Raw genomic sequence first — 21,985 nt, forward strand, 5'->3', positions numbered from 1 at the left:
TTTTGGGGTCTTAAGCTACTGATGAAGAGATGGAATATGAGCTACTATCTGTGACTACCTGTGACTATGGAGTCCACGGACTTGATTTTAGGACTGTAAGGATAGCTGCCACTTTGGGTTTGGCAGTGGGTACCTGAGACCCTTCCTGTGTTTAAGTATACTCTCCAAGATTCATCAGAATGTATCTGGGGAGGATGGTTTGAATATGAACAAGGGTAATCTCCTTCTAGCATTTGTATGATCCAAAAGAATTTGCTTTACTGGTTTATCTAGTGACAATACATCCTAAACTGCTTCAACAATGCCCAATAGGAGGTACAGCTGAAGGTCTTTATAGTAAGGACCTATGGAATAAATTTTCTCAAGCAAAAGTGTATTTCTTATCCATATTAATTCTGAAATGTCTTATGCTATCATGTATGAAGTTTTATATCCTTTCCATTCATTAACATCTCCTAACCATCGGGAGTATCACACTGATAGAATTTATTTTCCTATTCAAGTGCGACAGAGCTGCTTCACAGTGGTTTGTGTCATGAAGTGATACCACGAAAACAGGAATGAGTTATTCTCTTTATGAAAACAAACTCTAACTCTTTGCTGAAGGTGAAGCACCCTTCATACTATCTCTGTTAGAATTCCTTTGCAAAGCTATGCAAAAGTATTTTCTTTTTTTTTTCTTTTGATTAGTCAATGAAGTACCAAGGAATAATGCATTTGAGACAATATTTAAAATAATAATGTGAATTACAGTTAAATTAAATCATATAGCCTAACTGCAATCTAGATTGGCTGACATATACCAGTAGTGAAGAAGAACATACTATTTGAAAACTCACACTGAAGTAATCAGAAATGTCACCTTCTTCACTCCTGACTAACTGATCTGTTCCTTAACTATACACATACAGCAACTCTAAGATAAGAAAAACCTCATTAATCCTGTTTTGTGACTTTTGTTTTCTGACTTTTGTTTTCTGTATTTTCCATTCCTATTTACTAAAATTGCTCCCCTCATGCATGCTCTAATATTGAAATAGCTGTATTTGGAAAGGGGAATATAGTCCTAGTGCTCAGTGCAGCAGCAAACCTCCTAGTCTGTATTAAAGAGGGCATCAAAGTAATCCCCTTAATGTACTGTATGTGTTTAGTGGAACAGACTTATTATTTTACACTTCTGTAGATTTCATTGAATGAATTGCATGGAATGCTGTAATGGTTTGCAATGCAACATGATCTAAAACATTGCATTTTTAACCCAAGGGGACCAGCAGGTTTATTCTGTTTGCATGTGCTTTCCCCTAGACTCTGGCTGCCCTAACAAGAAATTCAATAAATCTGCTTCCAAACCATCTTGCACAAGCTTTGCATGTCCAGTCTGGGCCTGAGGAAATTAACAAGCGAATAGAGCACACCATCGACTTACGGAGTGGCGATAAATTGAGAAGAGAGCATATCAAGCCTTTTTCACTGATGTTTAAAGACTCCAGCCTGGAGCATAAGGTAGCTGGGTCTTGGTAGCTGCATTATTCACAACTCAAATTGTAATAAATGTTCACTGAAGCAGAGAAGCTGTAGGTTCTGGCTTGCATTGTTTGTTTTCTTGTTTTGGTTTTCTTTTTCATTTTGTTTCAGTTCTCAGAAGCTGGGATTGAGGAGCTAGAGTTCATAATACGTGGTGTCATGATACAGGTGTTATAATGCTGCAATGACTGCATTTCACTGTTGGAAAATAAGTCTACTGAGCAAACTTGCCTTCTGAAAGCAACATCCATTTCCCGTGTTCCACTTGCTGTCGAGTATAAGCAGTTTTCTGTCAGATGACAGGTTATTTTGTCACTAACAGTGATTAAGCATGTTAATAAACTGACACTTCCATTAAAAAATATATCTATATCTATATAGATATTTTCATTTCATTTAGTCATAGAATCCCTCTGATATCCTCTAGACAGCTGCTTTGTTTTTTTCAAGTCAATACTAATTCTTCAACTCTTTGTTTTAAACATCCTTTTTTAAAATTTGCTTCTAAGCAGTCAATATTGTTTGTGTCTTTGCTGCTTCTCAACAGCAATATGATCTCACTAGTTTTTATTTCAGTCTACATCCAGATGTAAGTTATAAGTTTAAAAAGATAAGGCAATGGGAGAATGTTCCTTGAAAGCTGATGGCACAGGGTGAGTGAGGTTGCACAGATCTCAAATAATTTCATTGACTCGTATGCTACTACAGTGCAGCAACAGCAGGTCTGCAGTATGATGTGCACTTGACTGAAAAGAAATAAAAATAATGGGGAATTGGAAACATGGAGGCTCACTTCTCCATCATCGCTTTAACCTCCACTGGAAAACAGACTTTTTCACTTGACTTATGGTAGATTAGTCCTCGAGAAGTCCCATTGGTGAGACCTTGAAGTATATCTAAGCCCTTATTGCATAAACAATCCTGTAGAAGGAAAAAGAAATGTTTGTTAAAAAAAATAAAGTATTCCATTTCCCCATGAGGATATTTATGACACTGAGGCACAGGTAGAATAGCCAAAGCCAAATTATCCACTAATAATTATCTACTGAAACAGAAGATATGAAGACATTTCTTTCAGTATGAAGACATTTCTTCAGATATGAAGACATTTCTTTCAGTAAAGCTTTCATGTAAAGCTGACAGGGACACAGAGGAAGGGAAATCCAAGAGTGCTGATATCAATGATCAATTATCAGCCACAACAAAGAAAAAAAAAGAAAACAAACAAACAAACAAAAAAACTCCACCAAAACACAAAACACATCTATAAGAGAAGTGTAGAATTCAATTTAAATGTAATTTAAGGAGAAAAAAAAAGAACCATGCTCTAATCCATCTCATTACACAGGTCAGATTTAAAATATTTATAAACTTTTAATTGCATCTGGATGACAAAAGGTCTATTTAAAAGTTAACATTTTTAGTAGGTTTGATACATTTTCTTCCCAGTATGACATTTCCAATGAAAAACTGTGCTGCAGTGTTTGGAAAGTGATGCTTTTGCTCAATATTTCCTTAGGTGTTAATCCCCACCAGTAAACGCAGGTAATAAAAACACAAAATCTTTCCAGTAAAGTTGACTGAATCCTCTTTCTATTCTCTAAATTAGGCTGTTTTTTCACATTACACACAGAAGTAAAGTTTTAAAAATTATCACAGCTGCTTTATTTGCTCTGGTACATTTGCTCTATCTAACTTCGAACAGTTGGATAGCTGCTGGCCAGCAACCTCCTTGCTTCTGTTCAGGATGCTGGGACATCATTAGTATGCTCAGATAATGATGGGGAATGGAACAGGATACAAAGGGATGATGTGGATTAAGGAAAGATGAATTATAGTGTCCTCTTTGTTGTAGGCAGGAGCAATGTCTTGTGGGTCCGCATGGGAAATGTCCCTTTCCTCCTCATTTGCCTGTGCAGTAGTTACAGGTTTGTCCTCATAACCTTAGTGTTTAACCATAGTCTATAGGCAGACATGAAAAAAGTAATATTTGAATCATTTTCCTGCAGAAAGTAGCTATTTCCCCCATGCTATCTTATATCACTACCACTTTCTCCTGTCTTCCTGCTTGTTTAGAAAACAAACCAAACTCAGGTTTAAATTGGAACCTTGTAAAGCTCTTCCAGCAGTCTTTTTCCTCTGCTCTCCCCACCCCTAACATTTCAGTCTGGAATTATGTTGGTTTTTTTCTAGCCATTAACATTTTGCAACTGCTTACATGACCTTCTACACCAACATCTTGAGCTGTTCCCTGCAGAGTGGCTGATAGAGCAGACAGTGTGTGTCTATTGCCCTCCCATCTCCCACTGCTGTTCCCATTCGCTGCCACTCACCTTCTGTTCAGCACAGTGACAGGTTGAAGTCAGAGGGAGCTCTGGAGTAAAGTAACTTCCCCCACGTAGACTGTTGTGCCCTTTCATTTAGCCATCACACTTTCAGGCAGAGTTGGCATTTCCCTAATACTTATTTCTGTTATCTGTAAGTACCTCTTGCCCCAGACTTTACAGTTTACAGTAGGTAGAAGAACCAGTGCCCATGGCTGAAATCCTGATCAAGAAGCGTTAACCTTGTTCAATGAGAATAATGTTAGTGTTCTGCACCTCAAATGACAGAGAAATGAGTAACCTTATGAACAATAAACTATATTTCTTCCTCCTGAATTAGTAACACGACTACCATCATGTGGGATCATGGGGTGACATGAATAGATCTGAAAAGTCATACTGGACTTCTGTTTAAACAGTTCAGTTTGGTTTGGGATTTTTTCACTATCAAACAATTGCAGACATCATGTTTACACTAGCAATGAAATTTCTGGTTTGCTTCCTTCGAGATTTCAAAAAGTTAGAAAAAAATCCCAAAATAATTCTGGAATTGGCATGCCCAAAACTACCATGGATCACAGATCCTGGTTTGCACTGATTTAAATGACTGGTATATCACAGCAGTTTAAGCCACTATAATGGCTTAACCAGTCCTCTGTTATCTCATTGCTCTATGTCCCTCTCAGTGATAGAATAAATCTGTATTCCACAGCAAGCAGTAGAGGTTGCATTAGTGAATGAATTATCTGCTTGAGGCAGTATGTGCATTTCCATGTGAATTCTGTAATTCTCTATTTTTCATAGGAGTTGTGCAGGATCCCCACCTGGTATACTTTATAGATCCTTCACTCAAATAAACTAGTCATTACTAACCTTTATTTCACTCATTATCACTTTTATGTCATTTAGAGAAAATATACTCTCAGTTTTGCTAGAGGTTCTTTTCACAAATAGCATGTGGGCTGATAGAGCAATTCATCATAGGAGAGTGCTTCTGATGGTAGCACGTAAATATACTAAGAGTTTCCAAATATGTAATGGCTCATAAGGAAAATATGCTACTACTTCAAATTATTCCAATAATTAAAAGATATCAACATGATGATCTACCTTAATATCAGTGACTTGGAAATATCCATACCATGTCCTTTCTTATAGAATAAAGCAGAGATACAGGGCAGGGAATTTACATGCTGGTAGGGTTTTGTTAAAGAAAGTTTCCAGTGTAAAGATTGGATTAAATATAAAAATATTCTAAGTCTTCCTGCATATTTGTATCTAGATTATAAATCAGACTGGTCTTACAGGTGAATCATCTACATATTTTCTGAGAGGTGAGCACACTGAAAATATCAAAAGGACTTTGAATTTCATAGTACAGGTTTTCTTAGTTCAAATATTAGAATTAAACATCTGGGTTTCTCTGTTTCAGAATTTCTGGTGAGTAAGACAAATAAAAATTTAAATTAGTAGAGGAACAATTTTGCTACTTCTGCATGCTGTATCCCAGCAGACATGGGGCATCAGCTCCTTCCTTCAACCCAAAAACTTCCAGTTGCAAGGAGTTCTGCAAGAAACACTGGGCAAACTCCATGCCGGTTCAGCAACTTTTCTATTATTGGTCAGCAACTAGATCTGTGTCTACCCTTTAGTCTTCTCAGGAGTTCATTTCTTCATCTGCCTTGGACTTCTTGATACATCTTATTCTGTCCCTCACCTGTATTGCAGAAGCTTTTTCATCATTGCTCTGAAGATGAAAAAAACATGGTCTCCCATTTCATTCATAAGGTCCTATCTGAGTCAAAAGCGTCACTGAGGATAAACCCAAAAACCTTACTCCCCAGTGCACATTTTCTCTAGGTGAATATGTAGAGCCTCTTGTATTACCAGTGTTCCCTTTTCAAAGAGCAGCATTAATCAGCAGAGGAAACTTGGCCTTTCTCACACAAACTCAGTTTCAGACAGCTGACTGGGCAAACCAGAAGGTAAACAGTTCCCTCCCAACAGTGCAGGTGAATGGCTCAAGCCCCATGGGAAGCAGGGTGTGCCTTCACTATGCCATGAGCAAGTCACTCCAGTGCAGGTAGGTCTGTGGGATGTTGCAGTGAAGGTTTCCATTACAGATAAGGTCACAACACGATTCTTCCTACCACTCTACATGGCTCTGGTTAGCTACATGCCTCCTATGCCTTTTGAAGGGCCTTGAGGCTTAGTCAGTCCTCCAATTACTTATCCAAGTCATTAAGGGGTAGACTGCTACAGAACTGCTATGTTTATCATTTATGTCAGTGCTGCCTAGGGATGCCAACAATTCCTCAACACAATATTCTTACTGATTAGAACACAGCATCCATCCTTTTGACATAACGCTCAACACAACAGGTCATTCTATGTTTGTGTTTCATTCATTTAGTTTGCTATAATTTCCCAATGGAACAGCTGGGATTTCATGTTATATTTTAAGGAACACACCTTTTTTTTCTCTAATCAAAAAAAGCCCTGGTCTATTATTTACGCAGACTGACGCAGTTCTGTTTTCCTGCACATGAAATCAGGGCCAGTGCCTCTGTGCTTCCTGCAGCAAAGTGAAGTGGAGGTGACTGTGAGCACTATCAAAAATAATGTCAAAGTGATACTGCCAACAGCAGAGACAAGGTATAATCACAGGAGAGGAGGAGTCAAAATGAGAGACACCAACAAATAACCCCCCTATCTTACTCATAACAAATGGGGGTAGGAAAGAGAAAATCCTTTTTCCCATTTTGGGAGTTTGAGACTCCTTTGACCAGATGTTCATAGCCGAAATGAAGTCCCTACCAAAGGTCCAGGTAGGGAATATAGCTGAGGTCTAGACAGTATCTTCCTTCAAGAGCAAAGTAGCTATAAAATAGCTGAACTCTCTCAGTGTTTATCATTGACATATTTCTTAACCGGTTTTACTTTTTATCACTTATAATGCTTTCTAGGCATTTATAATAGCAGTTTACCCTATTTCCAAATTGCTGAGGAAAGATTCTGGTATATGATATCTCTGACTCTGATTTCCTTTTGTTCTGTCCAAGTAACTCTTAGACCCTTCAAAACTGCAAGAGTTTAAATAAAATGGAGTTATTGTTCAGAGGAAGAAAAATTACCAGGGCAAACCTCTGTGGGATTTCTTATAAGGTGAAGAAAATTTAGTGGTATCCATATAGGATAAAGAGAAATACAAACACAGGTCTATGAACTATTCTTCATCTGCTGTAAACAACTTTTAAGGAGTTTAACTGAATTAGCAATGATAAGTACCAGCTGATGACTCGGTTAACATTTCCTCTTTGTGTTCTGTGGTTTGTGGTTGTATCTGTTACTCCTTTTCTTGGTAATTCTCATAAAAAGGAACAGCATTTCCAGTGTTTTAATATGATGGAGAAAAATACTTTTTCAATAAATTTTAATAATAATGCATTTCAAGTAGTCTTTTACATAATATTATCTTCATTTTCTCCTTGAAGAATGACCATATTGCCAAGTTTCTGCACAGCCCCTGAATAAGTTAGGATGTAGAGATCATGACCCACATCCCAAATAGCCACAGAATGTCCAGCTGTACTTTTCTTAAAAAAGAGAAGTAAAAAAAAAAAGAGTGGCTTCAATTTAGCCAGCATGGAGACACCTCTGTGCCATCATGCATGCAGAGTCACAGATGACTTCAGTGTTTGTCTTCAGGTGAAAAAAACTTCTTATTAAGTATTTTATTAAGTGAATAAATATTAAGTATTTAGTATTCTGCTCAGCAGCACAAGCTCCTAATATCTTCCTGAGGCTTTATAAAGTTAATCATTTTGAAGTAGAAAAAGTTTGTTTTGCAAATTACAGAGTTTAACTCTCTTGGTTAAAATATTTTGCCAGCTTATTAATAATTTATTTGTTGTGTTTAATTTTAAAAAACAAATTCAGGTTTATTGATTTGTTAGCTTTTTGTGGCACTTTTCTCAGCATCTCCTATAAACATCAGTCTTTTTGAAACTGCTGCATGGGTTAACAGCTAATTTACTCTTCTGTGTTGTTTTTTTTTTATTCTAGTATTCTCAAATGCGGGATGAAGTATTCAAATCAAACTTGGTGTGTGCATTTATTGTTCTTGTATTTATCACGGCTATCCAAAGTTTACTTCCTTCTTCCAGGTAAATACAGAAATATATCTCTATATATCTTTAGGCATTCTTGGGGAGACAGCAAGATAGCATTCCTAGGCTAGATGTGCAATGAACCAGTAAAATCTACTTGTTCCCCAAAAGTGTTTGGTAATACTTTTTTGCAATATTAACGACTTTTGTGTTACATTTTCTGCAGCTACACGTTTTCAAGTAAGACAGCAACATCTACTGTTATTATGTTATTGTCTTTTCAAGTAGAATGACCACTGAGATAAGTGGGAACTTTGAGTTACAAAAATTTGTCACGGTGTGTCCTGGTGAAACAGGATCCAGACTTATAACAGTGTCTCTTAGCTATGTGGCTGGTAACCACCTTGGGTATAAGTGATTCTTTTGATTTTGTTTCATACATGCTATGTAAGAAAATCGTACTCTTTGTTGCTGATAAAGGGTATTACCCAGCTGAGGGAAGGCAATCTTGTGCTATTAAGAAGCAAGCAGGTGATCTAGTAGATCTGTTTTCACTTGTTCTCTTCTCTGGGGCTCACCAAAGCAACAGTTTCCTATCAAGGTGATGAAAATGTGACATAGATGAAACCCCTGTGTCCTCATTTCAGAGTCATACCCATCAATTGGCACTTTGGTCTACTATTTAATAGGGACAAAAGTGTGTGCAAGGACTGAGGTCAGTTTTCTAGAACAGGACTGCCACTATAAACAAGTCTCTGGTCCCATTTGGTCTTTGACAGAGCAAGTGCTAAAATGGAAATGCCCAGATGAACATAATTCTCAGGTGGTTTCCAACACTCAGATGAACCTTAACTTACCAATGACCATAGAGTAACTTTAAAAATATTTGTATTAAGAAATAAGACATTTATTGTGATACAGTATTGCAGCAAGATTTCTGGAATCATCTGATTCACCGGGCTTATGCCTAAGAACACCAAAGTGGTGGTTAGGTGCAGGCAGACAACTACACTCTATAGCAGTGGCATCCCATGTGTTTTGTAATTCTCAGCTAGAGAAAACACCCTGATCTTCTGCTGTTCCTTATGTGCTATGTTGCTCTGATACTAGTAAGTTTGCCTGCTTTTTTAAAGTTCTTCCAATACACATTCAAAATTCTTCACTTCTGGTAGCTGTTTTTGCATGTTAGTTTATCTGTTCGTTTGTTTATTTTTTCCTCAATAGGTACAAGAAGATTTATGGATCTGATTAATCTGATTTCCAAAAAGATTTCTGCTGCTATATCAATCAAAATAGATTTTTTTATAACTGGACAGGTTCATCTCTGTTAATTCTGGTGTTTTTGTGTGTCTGGTGCCATTGGAATTAGGGGGGAAGGAGTCACACAGTCACATTGCCTGGTTTCCTATCTTGCCAGTAGTCTTTTGTCTGTGGACTTTTATGTCACTAAATGTTAAACAGGCTGTAAATGCAACTAGGTTGAAAGAAAGATTAGATAAATTCCTACCAGAAAAGATCAGCAGAGGTTTATAAACAAAAGTATGGCCTTGGCCTCAACGATGTCCTTACAGTTTGATTGCTGGAACCAGGGAAGATATTTAGGGAAAGGATATTTACCACTCTCCCTTTTGCGAAAGAAATTTTGGAGCCCTATGGGTGTTTTATGGCAGTCCTTATGTTCTGCCAGGAGCTGAAAATCACTGACAAGGCTTAAGAAGGCAAATTTTGGTCTTGATTTTTCAAATTCTGATACTCTGCTTCAAAAAATATGTTTCAGTTTTTAAAAAGCATGCCTGTAAACAGATGAGCAACCCTAAAATAGCAGGATAGGAGTTTTGAATGAGAAGGTTTCAATATGCTTAAACATATTGAATGAGAAAATAATCTGGAAGTTCAAATTTCCTCAGTTCCAGTTCTAAAAGCAATTCAAGGTATGAACAAATGAACCAACTAGTAGAAAGTAAGACAAGATTTGGATTCAGAGAGTCTTTCAGATAACTGCATGATCATATGTTATACCTCTGCTAGATATCAGTGAAGTAAATGAAATAATTTCTATGAAATAATTTCTATGAAACAACTAACTATAATTCACATGTAAGAGTTTTTCAGTGAATGCTTCAGATTCTGTTGAACAAGGATGAAATTTTGTATTTGCTTAAGTAGATGTGAGAATATTTCTTTGAGCTGAGTCTTTTGGCGATTTCTGAAAATTTGGTGAAAGAAAACATTATTTAAATCATCATAAAACATATCTTACTAAAGTTCTTCAGGGAGTTTCCCAGGTAGCTTGTCTTAGTCTGTGTGTTAAAGAAGGGAATCACATTTCAACAGAAGGAAATCTACTCTGTATGGGAGTTTCAGAATTTTATCTCAGCTTACATCTATCTCTCTAAGGATAAACATTCGATCCATTTGTACTTTTTTGCTGACAGGGCAGACACATCACTGAATTTAAAAATCTTTACAATAGTTTTCATTCTTTGAAATATTGAGTTAGGTAAATTACTCTAAGTGAGATAAATTAATGCCATATTTCTACTCTAATTATCCTCTACAAAACCATTATGTTAAATTGCCAACCTTGCAGTGATTCATCTGCTCCATCTGAGAGGCCTGGGAGTTTCATTCATTTCCTGCAATGAACTTTTTATATGCTCATAAGGGCCATAGATCATACTAGAGTAGACTGCTGAACTACTCTTATTTCTGTCAAGTTTTTACTGGGTTATTCTTGTGAGAGGAGGAAAAACACACTTCAAACTGTTGTCCATTTAAACACCTGCATCGTCTGCTTTACATAATTTTTCCTTCTAGTTCAAGTCTTGATTTAAGACTGTACATGAAGAGGGAAGGCAAAAGCTCATTTCAAACTTCACTTATCCTGGCAATAAGGGAACCCCTAAAAATAAAACCATTTGGTCTTGAATCTCATCTTAAATGAAGGGGGAATCCAACCCAGGTGTCCTAGTTCTGATAGAAGTTCACGGACAGAAGAGTATTATGGTTTTTTGTTCCAATTCCTCTAATCTTGTCTATATGTTCTACAGTACTTGACCCTATCAGCATACTGCCAATATCTTTGCACAGATACTGGATTGGTCATCTAGGAGGTCACAGTGTGCCAACTTCAGTTTTGTCTTTACATCGAGCAGGCTTAAACAGGAGACAAAAACATTAATCTTCCATTGAACAGCTACAGTGGAAGAATTCTTGTTGCCTATCTATTTATTGTGAACAAATAAAAGGCCACAGTTTCTCAAGCATCTGAGGTATTTACACTGAATTTCAGATTTATATCCCAGATTTAGGTCTGTAGATGATCCCTTTATAGTACCTTAATTCAAAAGCATGGCTCTCACATATAGAGTTGGGCAATCTAAGAGAAGAACTCATGTTTAGTGTCCTCAGGCCTGACCTCTTGAGGCTTGATCCTAATCTTTTTCAAGGCCTTAATTTGGTTTCATTTAGAGCTCGGTCAGGCTAGGTCAGCAGAACTGGTAAGCTACATCTGCATATATAGACTGTCTATATATATCTCAGATATAGTTAGAAACTATCAGTTCCAAATCAGTTCTCAGTCATCTGGCTTTGTAAAGCAGGAAGGCTGTTGCAAAATGCTGCTGTACCGTGGGAGACTGAAGGAATTGATCTGTCAGTGCAGTGTCTATAACCCGGGTTCAAAGAATAGCCACTGGAGAATGGGTCAAATAGTGTCAAGATGTCTTCTATCTGCATAAATCTAAGAGACTGCTGTGCACTGAGGTGAATTGTAATCTAAACTACACGGCTCTCTTGTTGAGCTCTCTTGACTCCCTTGACTAGTTCTCCATGAACATATTGTCCAACTTTTCTCTGGATTTATTGGCTGTCATTCCCTCATCTTTCAGAGGGCTGTAGCACCTCCCTATTACGACAGGCTGAGACAGTTGGGGTTGTTCAGCCTGGAGAAGATTCCAGGGAGGCCCTTCAGGACCTTCCAGTACCCATAAGAAAGGGACTTTTTACAAGGGCATGTAGCGATAGGACAAGGGGGGATGGCTTCAAACTGAAACAAGGCAGAATTAGATTGGATATTAGGAATAAATTCTTTACTGTGAGGGTGATGAGGTATGGGAACAAGTTTCCCAGAGAGGTTGTGGATCTCCCATCCTTATAAATGTTCAAGGCCAGGCTGGATGGAGCTTTGAGCAACCTGGTCTAGTGGTCCTTGACCACGGCAGGGGAGTTGGAACTAAATGATCTTGAAGGTCCCTTCCAACCCAAACCATTCTATGTGATTCCTATGTATTTTCATAGTCAGAAGCTGCTCTCAAGACATCATTGCATTGTGTCTCTTTTTGGTAACTTTGGAACTTTCAGCAAGTCCTGAGAATCTTCCCGCAAAACTTTTAGTTGCATGTGATGAAACCTGTTTCTCCTGCTCCAAACTTTGTTTCTTCATTCTTCACTCTTTCTTTTATAATACAGTTTGGTTTTGCTGCATATGTTGTTCCTTCTCTCAAAAGCAAACTTTACTTCCGGGTAAGCTGCTGGAGAGCATGGGACATTTTAGGGAGCAACTGGAGTGTCCTGTATTCAAATCACACATAAAACTTTGACAAATCTTGTTGGAGTGAAATGCTGACCCAAGTGAAGAAAACTCTTCATATCAATGGTACATCATCAGAATAGCGTCAAAGCTAATATTACCACATGGAAGCTCTCAATGAAAGTTAATGTGTAATTCATCTAATTTCAATTAATCTGGGAACAGAAGTTCCATACTGATATTTTTCACATTTTATTTCAGTATGTTTAAAATATAGTTTACTACTATGAAAAAATATATTTTTATCCATATATAGCTTACTTATGGCAGTTCAGACATTTTCCAAATGAAAAACTCTCTGTTAGCCATAGACTTGTTTTCTATCTGTTATCTTTTTAACATATTTTCTTTTCTGGACTCCTACATTACAAATTTCATTTGTTCTGATGTTTTGAGAGTAGCTGTACATATAAGCCATAGCTGCATTACTGTAAATTATTTTGAGTCTTGCATTTTGTTTACAAAATCTTATACTTTGATCATAGTTCTGTGTTAGCTTAATTAATTTTAGTAGATGATAGACAAAAACATTTGGAGCAAATTGCATATTATTCCACCCTGACACTTTAAAGGAGGCATTGTCTGTTTGGACTATCAGAAAGGAATCATTTTTAAGCAAATATTGTCTTTAAGACCAAAAGATTAAATGTACCTGAATTTCTATAATAACAGCTGAATTAGGACATTAAAAATCAGAACATTCTTTTAAAGCTAATGTTCAAAATTAAGCATGCTAACATATACAGGAGTACAGTTCTGCACTTAAATCTCATTTTGACAAATATGCCTCCTATGTTATTTTTCTCCCAACATGACCAACATTTCCCCATATATGCACTGACTTATGCCTACTTTTTTTAAAAAAAAAAAGTTGCTTTTGAATATAAAAATTTTAATTTTGCCTGTTTCCTCAAGTTATTTTCTACTAACATCAGTACTGTGAGGAAGATGTAATCACAGTTTTCACATAAAATACCCAGTGCAACTTTATGTCTCCTTAGTGCAAATATTTTGTACTCTAATCATTAGTTGCAAACATGACCAGAGCTAAGAAATGCCAGTTCCAACACAGATTTATTCTCAAACTTGTCCTGCTATGTCCATGTATCCTCTCCTGCCATTAAATCAGTCTGGTTTCCTTTTCTCCTTGGCTACATACCTATTACACTGTGGTGAAACTTTATAGAGTGAAAGCTGAAGTTAAAAGGCTCAAACCACAGATCTGAATTCTGATCTGTATGAGTTCAGAATTTTCTCTTCTAACCCCAAATTCAAATATCCTGAAATTGAGGAGAGTTTCAGGTATTTTGAGATAAAGTCTATTCAGTTTTGGGGAGTGGACCTGACTGACCTACTGAAAAATGACAAAAGAGCTGTGTTGATGTTTTCACTTCTATTTCCACTTTATACTCCTAAATTTGTCTTACTGTAGGGTGCAAGTGTACAAATAGCTATACACCCTACTCAAAGAGAAGAGGGATAGGTGATCTGTAGCAAAATCTAAAACTTCATGTTTTCAGTAAGACAAAACACGTTTACAGAAGTATTAATGAGAGAGTACAGCCTGGAAGTGCAGAAGTCTCTCTGGAGCACCCTGATAGTCCACTTTCGAAGACTTTTTTCTGTGAGACATTGTGATTAAATCGTAGAGTACTGGCACATATACAATTAGGTTACTAGAAATTTTAATTACTTAATTCAAAGCCTCAAGGTTAATCATTCTCCTTATAGCAAAAACGCCAGGAAAAGTGGAGTGAGGAGGGGAGAGGTTTGTAGGAGCAGTGGAGTTACTTTTATTTTGCATGGATTTGATCTTTGGGAAAAGAGACAAAGAAAGACAGTGACTGGCACAAATGGGACACAGAAACTTGTGAAGTGCTGAGTGCTTTCTACTCAGCAAAGTAAAACAATTTACTGCATTTTCCAACCACATAGGATACTTGATTGACTTCAGGTCCCATATTTAGGCAAGAAAAAGGAATAAATTTAGAAAAATAAAGTGACAGGCTGGAAGATATTATTGGTTTTAATGGTACGTTCAAAGACATTGAACTGTTTTGCATATGCACTTATCAATTCTTGATTAAAGATCATATATACAAGAACAAAGTTTATAAGGTATGCCAAACAACAGGTTTTATTTAAACACTTGGATTACAGAATACTTTTTCATACGCTTTGTATTTTGAAAGGCTACCATGAAAACAGTAGCTGAATTCTTTTGCTTTTTTTGGAAACCAATGAGATTCTTATCTGCAGTTGACCCATTATTAATTAAAATTAGAAGAATCTTGCATTTCTGCAATTATTATATCCTGACTTACTCCAGAAAACAGGCTACATTACTGTACTCACTTTAGAGAATATGACCCTCAGTACAGTATGAGCTTAAAAGACCTGTGATGTGATACATAGAAAACAATACTATACTAAACTACCCCCAAACTAGTCTGAGCAGAACCAGATCATACAAATGTGGCATCAGGATCCTACAGGCTCAATAGAACCGCTCTGAAAAAAACTTAAGAGACAACTGTGTACCAAAAGAAAGAACATTCCTGACATTTGGACTCTACATAGACACATACAGGCACTGGCAATGATTTATTTCCCTGGCTTGTTTATCCAACAACAGTTTCTCAGCAAGAAACCATGTGAAGTAAAGGCAACATGAACAAAAGTTTGTTCTCTCTGGGTTTTTTTCTGAGACTAATTGTCTCAGATTTATGACAACCGATATTTCCTAGTCTTACCTATTTACACATTTATTTTTATTAGCAGTGGCACTGTGTTGAGGTTTAATGCTGGATTCTTTTTTTTTTTCCTAGGGTGATACCCATGGTCATTCAGTTTTCTATTCTGATAATGCTGCACTCCGCTCTTGTGCTGATCACTACAGCAGAGGATTACAAATGTTTACCCTTAATGCTCCGGAAAACTTGCTGCTGGATTAATGAGACCTACCTGGCAAGGAATGTCATTATATTTGCATCCATTCTGATTAATTTTCTTGGAGCCATCATCAATATTGTAAGCTTACAGGGAACCAAGGAATATTATAAAGGCAAAGATGATTTATGAATTATTAAGCTTGCTACAGGACTTGTTAACTAATGTGTCTATAAGCCAGCTATGATTTAGATAATAAAAGAAATGGCAAAGTACCACAGCTTCAGGAAATTCAATCCATTGTTTAACCTATGTATTTCTGAAATATTTAATTATTTCTCCCTCATGAGGATCATCTATTTTTAAAACCTTTTTTCTACTTTCTATCCACCTTTGTGAACCATTTGCAATTTTCTGGCATTCTGTTATACTTTTTAAAGACTGTCAAGTAATGCTTATGGTTATTAAATTCCTCTTCTCAGAAGTTTTCAGATTACCTCACAGTTCTCCCATTAATTAGATTACTAAAAGAAAAATTAAAACAATTACTAAAATAATAATTTAAAAAACTCCAATAGAGCCCTGATTATCCTGATGTATTCAGCAACAAGAGAGATCTTTGCATAAATTAGGCAGATTATAATGTCAGACAACCTGGCAGGTGCTGATATCTGAGCCAAGAATGTGGTAAATGTCTCACTGACAGATTAAAAGTAACATTTTCATCACTCTTTCCTCTTGTTGGGCATCTTCTGGTTATGGATGTAGCAGTGCTTTTTCATCTGAACATTATTCTTTATAAATATTTCATTCCTTCTAAATGAGACCAGGAATGCATTTAGTGACAGTAATAACAGTAGCAACTTGGACAACACAACAGCAACAATAATTATCCTAACATAATTAAAAATAATTATTATTATATCATTGGAGTAAGTATGATGAGGTCTGATATTTCAGGGGTTTGCCTTGGCTTTTGCTAACAGACATGAGATTTTATTATGCTCTAGTGTTGTCATTTTTCCACAATTTAATTCAGGTGGCCAATATGTGAGGACTCAGTAGCTGTCTGTGTTCTTTAGTGATGCCATGCAGTCACTGATAGGAGAGTTAGTCAGAGAGAGAAGAATGCAGCCACTGATTTCTGTCCTTACAGAGAAAATATAAATACGGTAAAGACAGGAAGTTCAGTGGGGCTGAAAACTTCCTGTAGACAAGGATGGTGGTACATTACAGTAAAGATCACTAAGGAGTGTTATAGAATTTAGAGGTTTTTAAATCATATTTTAACACATGTTTTCCAGGAAAGGTTTCAGTAGAATTAATCTTACTGTTGAAACAAGGTCATCTCTAACAGACCAATATGCTATGGATACGTGATAACAAGATTTTCCCTTGATTTGTGGGGTTTTTTTAAGATTGTGCAATCTTCTGGGATGCCTAACCCAAAAACAGTCAAAAGAAAAGTAATAGTTTTTACTGCCATACCAGTGGGTTTCTATAAAGCAGTAAAGTGTTACATTTATTGTCATATATTTAGACCATCAATGACTTGAGCCACTGAGTCCTGACCTCCACAGGACATCACAACATTCTTATAACCTCATTAGTTTAATAAGTCAAAATTCTGCTATAATAGTGTCTTTTTTTCTGGAGGGACATGTATGTATTTAAGAATAGGTAATGCACCTCAGCCTTGCAGCTGCCTGTGTCCACTGAATTGAACTGCAGCTGGTTGGAGGGGTCAAAGACTCAGAAGCTTTCTAGTGGGAGCCATAAGGCTTTGGTTTTACCAGGGGAGCAATGAGTCTTGCAGTTCTTTAATCAAGTGCATTCTTATTGTTATAAAATTGAAATAAAGTTTCTGACCAAGAAAGGTTTTTAAAAAAACACCTGTAGTGGTTCTGATGATACTCTGCCCTGCAGAGAGGTGCGGTACACCTCATAAACTGTCAGAAGGTACCATTAGCTATCCAGTGTCACGGAAGATTGCACAGCCAGCCTAGGTAATAATACTGTATTGCAGAGGTGACTGAACTGCTGAAAGAACAAACAAAATAGTTCCAAGTTCAAAATTAGTTAGAATTTAATTATAAGAAATTGACCCTCATTAAGCAAATTCTCTAGTTGTGTTGGAAAAAAAAGACCAGTGAACTAGCTTGTACATACCAGGTTGATGAAATGACCTAGTATAAACATCCAGATTGGATTAATATATGTAACAGGAGACTCCATCTGCTTTAACAGTCAAAATATGACACGATTAATGATTTTTTTCCTGTGTTCTAAGACTGTACTGCGTTGCAGCTCAACACTGATATTTTGTTTATGTTTAATACACTGTGTTGGAAGTACCATTAAAATGAATGTAGGTCATAACAGCAAAAGGCAGTATTGTATTATCAAACCATTGAATCATGAATGATTTCATTCCCTTCCATTCTAAGCATCTCAGTTGCTGTTCTGGGACCACATTATGTTTTGGTACAACCGATTCCGCATCATGCCATAGAAATGAAGGATAGATGTCCCACATCCAGAAGGATAACAGAGCAATGTAGCAGAAGAAAAGCGCTTGCAGACAAGGGCACTCATGCAATTTGATTTTATGCTCCCAATTAAATAATTTCACTGTAGTTTATGGCAAAGTCTAAGTATTTTGAGAGAGTAATTTTTAAGAGTCCAACATCAGTTCTCTGAAACTCCCAGTGGAGCTTATCTTTCCACTTTGCAAGAGAGCATAGGGATGCTATTCAGATACCAAATGTCTGTAGCATGAATAGCTCCACCTCTCTATTTCACTGCCACAGTATGTCTTCTTATTGTCCATTTAGTCAGTCCTTGGTGCCAGTCAGGGAGCTGGCATGAAGAGCAGCAGGTCAGCCAGTTCCATCCCTGAACCCAGTCAGCCACACAAGCAATTAGTCACCAGTGCACGTTATAGCCCTGATTTTGTTTTATTTCTTCACAGCTATGGTGTGATTTTGACAAACCAATAGCCCTGAAGAACCAGACGTTCAATTCATCTGCTTCTTTTACGGACATCTGTTCCTGTCCTGAGGTATTTCTGAGGGTACCTTTGAATCTGAGGCATGGATCCACAAAGGTTATATGGCAACCCTTATCTGGAATGGGTGATGTGTACTGCTGGTGGAGTCAGGGGCCTCAAGCTGAACATTTCCATCTATTCATATGCTGATAGCAAAAGCAGAGGCTGGTTACAGAAGGAGTTAATCTTATGATCTAATGGGGCATTACAACCAAGATTCAACCTTTGAACTTCAAACAAAACCTTTATGCTGGAAATACATTCAGCAATTCAATTGCAATAAAACACAGTACCAAAGTTGTATGAATCTAATGGAGAGCAACCTTTCTTACATGGCAAACCTAACAGTCAGTCTGTTGCGGTTATTTAAGTTTGCTTTAGGAGCAAAAAAAAAGTAATCATCTCTAAGATGAGCAAGCAGGCAACAAAATGAATGGATTAGTCATGTGTAGATAAGAGAAGTATGTTACTTAGAAAGTCATATGGCAGTGTCATGATACTGCCAGCAGTATGCTCTAAACAGCAGGGATGCAGACTTTCCTACAGAGGAACTGTACTAAAGAAAAACTGTACTCAGAAAAATGAACACTATCTCTCCTAAAGCTGTGTGATAGGAGGTAATTTAAACTACATTTGGGCTGTGGGTGGTAGTGTTGCTATTTTAAGTCTGAACAGCTCATGACCATGATTGTCTCTCTTTATCCAGTATCAGCTGCATGGATTGCATTTGACAGATGACTAATCATTGAGAAAGAATGAGACAATTAAGAGATTAGAAAATGAGATATGAGTAAAACTTCCAGGCATTTTAAGAGAGTAAAATAACCAAGCTAAACATGCAATATTTAATATTAAAAAAAAAAAAACAAAACAAACAAAAAAAAAAAAACACCAAAAAAACACCCAAATCTGTGGCTTTTTGTACTCTTCAAGAAGCATGGGAAAAGAATTAAAGCAGGAATATGATTCTCCCATCCTGATTAATGTCGGTCTTGTGGAAGTTCAGAATACAGTCAGAATACAGAGGAATATAAATTTCTTTCTCTCTGTTGACTTTTCATTAGGAAACTACTGCATGCAGCATCTGTCCTTTTCCTCTTTTAATTATGGAGAATGCCATTTCCCCCATAATTAAATGAAAATGCCATAAAGGCACAGAGAAGGATTTCTGTTGACATGGAGGTGCCATGCAAAACAGAGAATATGTAATTTCGCATTCTATTTTAGCAAAACCCTTATTTTCAAAGTGCCCTGGAACCTGAGAGTACCTAGCTGAGCAATGAAATACAAAGTAATTTTTCTATACTTCATATCACTTAATTATTTATGTAGATACTTATGAAAATATATAGTCACTGATCACCAAAAGTAAACAGTGTTGTTTTCTGTTCAGTATTTTGTCTTCACTGGTGTGCTGGCAATGGTGACTTGTGCAGTCTTTCTCCGTCTCAACTCTGTCCTGAAGCTGGCAGTGCTTCTCATCATGATTGCGATCTATTCTCTGCTGACTGAGACCATTTATGCCTCCCTTTTTCTCCAATATGACAACTTTAACCACAATGGAGAGTAAGTGTTCACAGCTCCCTTTAGGAACTGCTTTTTCACAAGGCAATGGCTCAAGTCTTGCCAGAGTATATGTGTACTGGGTAGCCCCATATTAAATATGGAGTGATGGTCGCAAGAGGAAATTACTAATTCAAAATGATTTATAATGTGATTCTTTCTCAAGCCTTTTTATTAAAATGTTCATTTCATGAGGACATTTAAATATTGAACAGGGTTTGTCTTTTATGTTTCCTATAGTCTATCAATGCTGATTAAAAATACATATTGCAGTGCAAACACATTGGTTGCTTCTACTCTTGAAAGCTCCAGAGATACTGATAAAAACTTTCACTTCAATTTAAGCAAACAGGAGTGAACAATTGATTTTTTAGGGGGCAGGGGTTTAATTGAATAAAATCCAATCTATAATGTGCAGTTGTGAAAGATATAAGGAACACAGGGATGATTCTGTTTTGTAGGAGAGTGTTCGAAGGACAGACTCCTCCTTCCAGGCTTCCTTCCCAGCAAGAGGAGTTGAAGAGGAGAACAGAAGAGACACAATAATTTGCAGAGTTAGAGGTGCAATAAGTGTTGCAATAACTGAATCTAGAGCAGCAGTGATTTAGCTCATTCAGAGACACTTCTTCAGTCTTTGATACTTGACCAGTTTAGTATTGCAGTTGCTTGTGCTTGTAAGTGCGTGCCAGACGAAGATCCTCAGAACGGCAGAAAAGCATGGATTTGTGCAATTAGTTCTCACAACAGCCACATCTTTACACAGAGTAAGGCTCTGCATGCATATCTTTCCCTACTAGCTTCTGACAGTAGTGAGGTACTAAAAATTTGGTGTTGCAGTTCCTTTTTCTAATGCTAGTTATCCTTCTACAGACATATTACATATTCACAGCAGACTCCAGTTAATTATGACAAATGGCAACAAGCAATATTTTGGCTAAGTTACTAGAAGTAACTTCCTTAATCAGGAACACATTTTTGTGTGAAAATCTAGGAGAATTCAGAGTAGTCTCTATTCTCTGTGTCAGCGAAACTCTCCAGTGACTGTTACATAGAAGAGTAAGAAAGAGACAGGAATATCCTCTGGAGTAGCCAACAGCCCAGGGTACAGGGAAATCAGCTGAGATGCTCCACTCTCAAGTTAAGGATGTGAACTTCAGCTCTGACATTAGGGAGCATGAGGCTCAAGGCTGTGTGCCCAGAAACTTTTTTTTTTTAATCTATACCAATCAGTTGAATAAAGAGGATTGCAACTCCCTCCAAAACTCATTCAGCTGTTGTGGCTAAAGCTACATCACCACAACATGCCATAACAGGAAAGTTCATAACTAAGACCTTTAAGGCTGTTGCCTTTAGCCACTGTACAAGGGGTCTTCTTGGAATGTATTCTTTTTGAGGTTGTATTTCAGGCAACTTCAAAATGGGAAACATTTGAATTCCAAATGTTTCCAGATGACAAGGATGTTTCCTGCTTGTCTTTTGCTCTATACTGATGACTCAGCAGCACATTTCCTCACAGTAAATTCTTCATTGGGACCATAAAGTCAGTTCAATTAGCTCTCTAGCAAGAAAGTTTCCTTTTGGTTTAGTCTCCATCAAGTTCTGCTCTTTCTCTCTTTTGTTTCTCTGTCATAGGAGTCCTTCTCTGACAAATATCACCTGATACTTTTTTTCAAAATTACTATGGAAAATGGATTCAGCGTCTGGAGTTTGCTTTGTTCTTAAATCTCAAGGTAGACTAAAGAGTGTCCCAAGGTGTCTTCCCACTTCTGGTTCTCATTTACTTATTTATTAACTTTTTTCAAATATTTGGGCTTTAAGCACTTCTTAGCAATTTCCTCATTTTTCTCAACTCTCTTCAACAAAGTAATTGCCAAGTATCCATGTTCAATTTTCCTCCAAATTTATTTCTTTATCCTTATTTTTACTATAAGGTTGG

General features: G+C 36.9%; 1 protein-coding gene across 2 annotated transcripts in view; it reads left to right on the forward strand.

Annotated features, from left to right (window-relative positions):
• Nucleotides 1-21,985, forward strand: part of ADCY8 (adenylate cyclase 8) — a 128,673-nt gene that overhangs the window by 83,422 nt on the left and 23,266 nt on the right. Inside the window, exons 8-12 of one of the 2 annotated variants that reach the window (XM_064644684.1) lie at nt 1,306-1,503; nt 7,914-8,014; nt 15,377-15,578; nt 18,409-18,498; nt 19,880-20,052. In XM_064644684.1, the coding sequence (XP_064500754.1) occupies nt 1,306-1,503; nt 7,914-8,014; nt 15,377-15,578; nt 18,409-18,498; nt 19,880-20,052 (764 nt within the window). The remainder of the gene's footprint in view (nt 1-1,305; nt 1,504-7,913; nt 8,015-15,376; nt 15,579-18,408; nt 18,499-19,879; nt 20,053-21,985) is intronic. The other variant, XM_064644694.1, reaches the window with a different exon arrangement.

This window comes from Pseudopipra pipra, chromosome 1 (genome assembly GCF_036250125.1).
Source record: "Pseudopipra pipra isolate bDixPip1 chromosome 1, bDixPip1.hap1, whole genome shotgun sequence".
NCBI classification, from domain to species: Eukaryota; Metazoa; Chordata; class Aves; order Passeriformes; family Pipridae; genus Pseudopipra; species Pseudopipra pipra.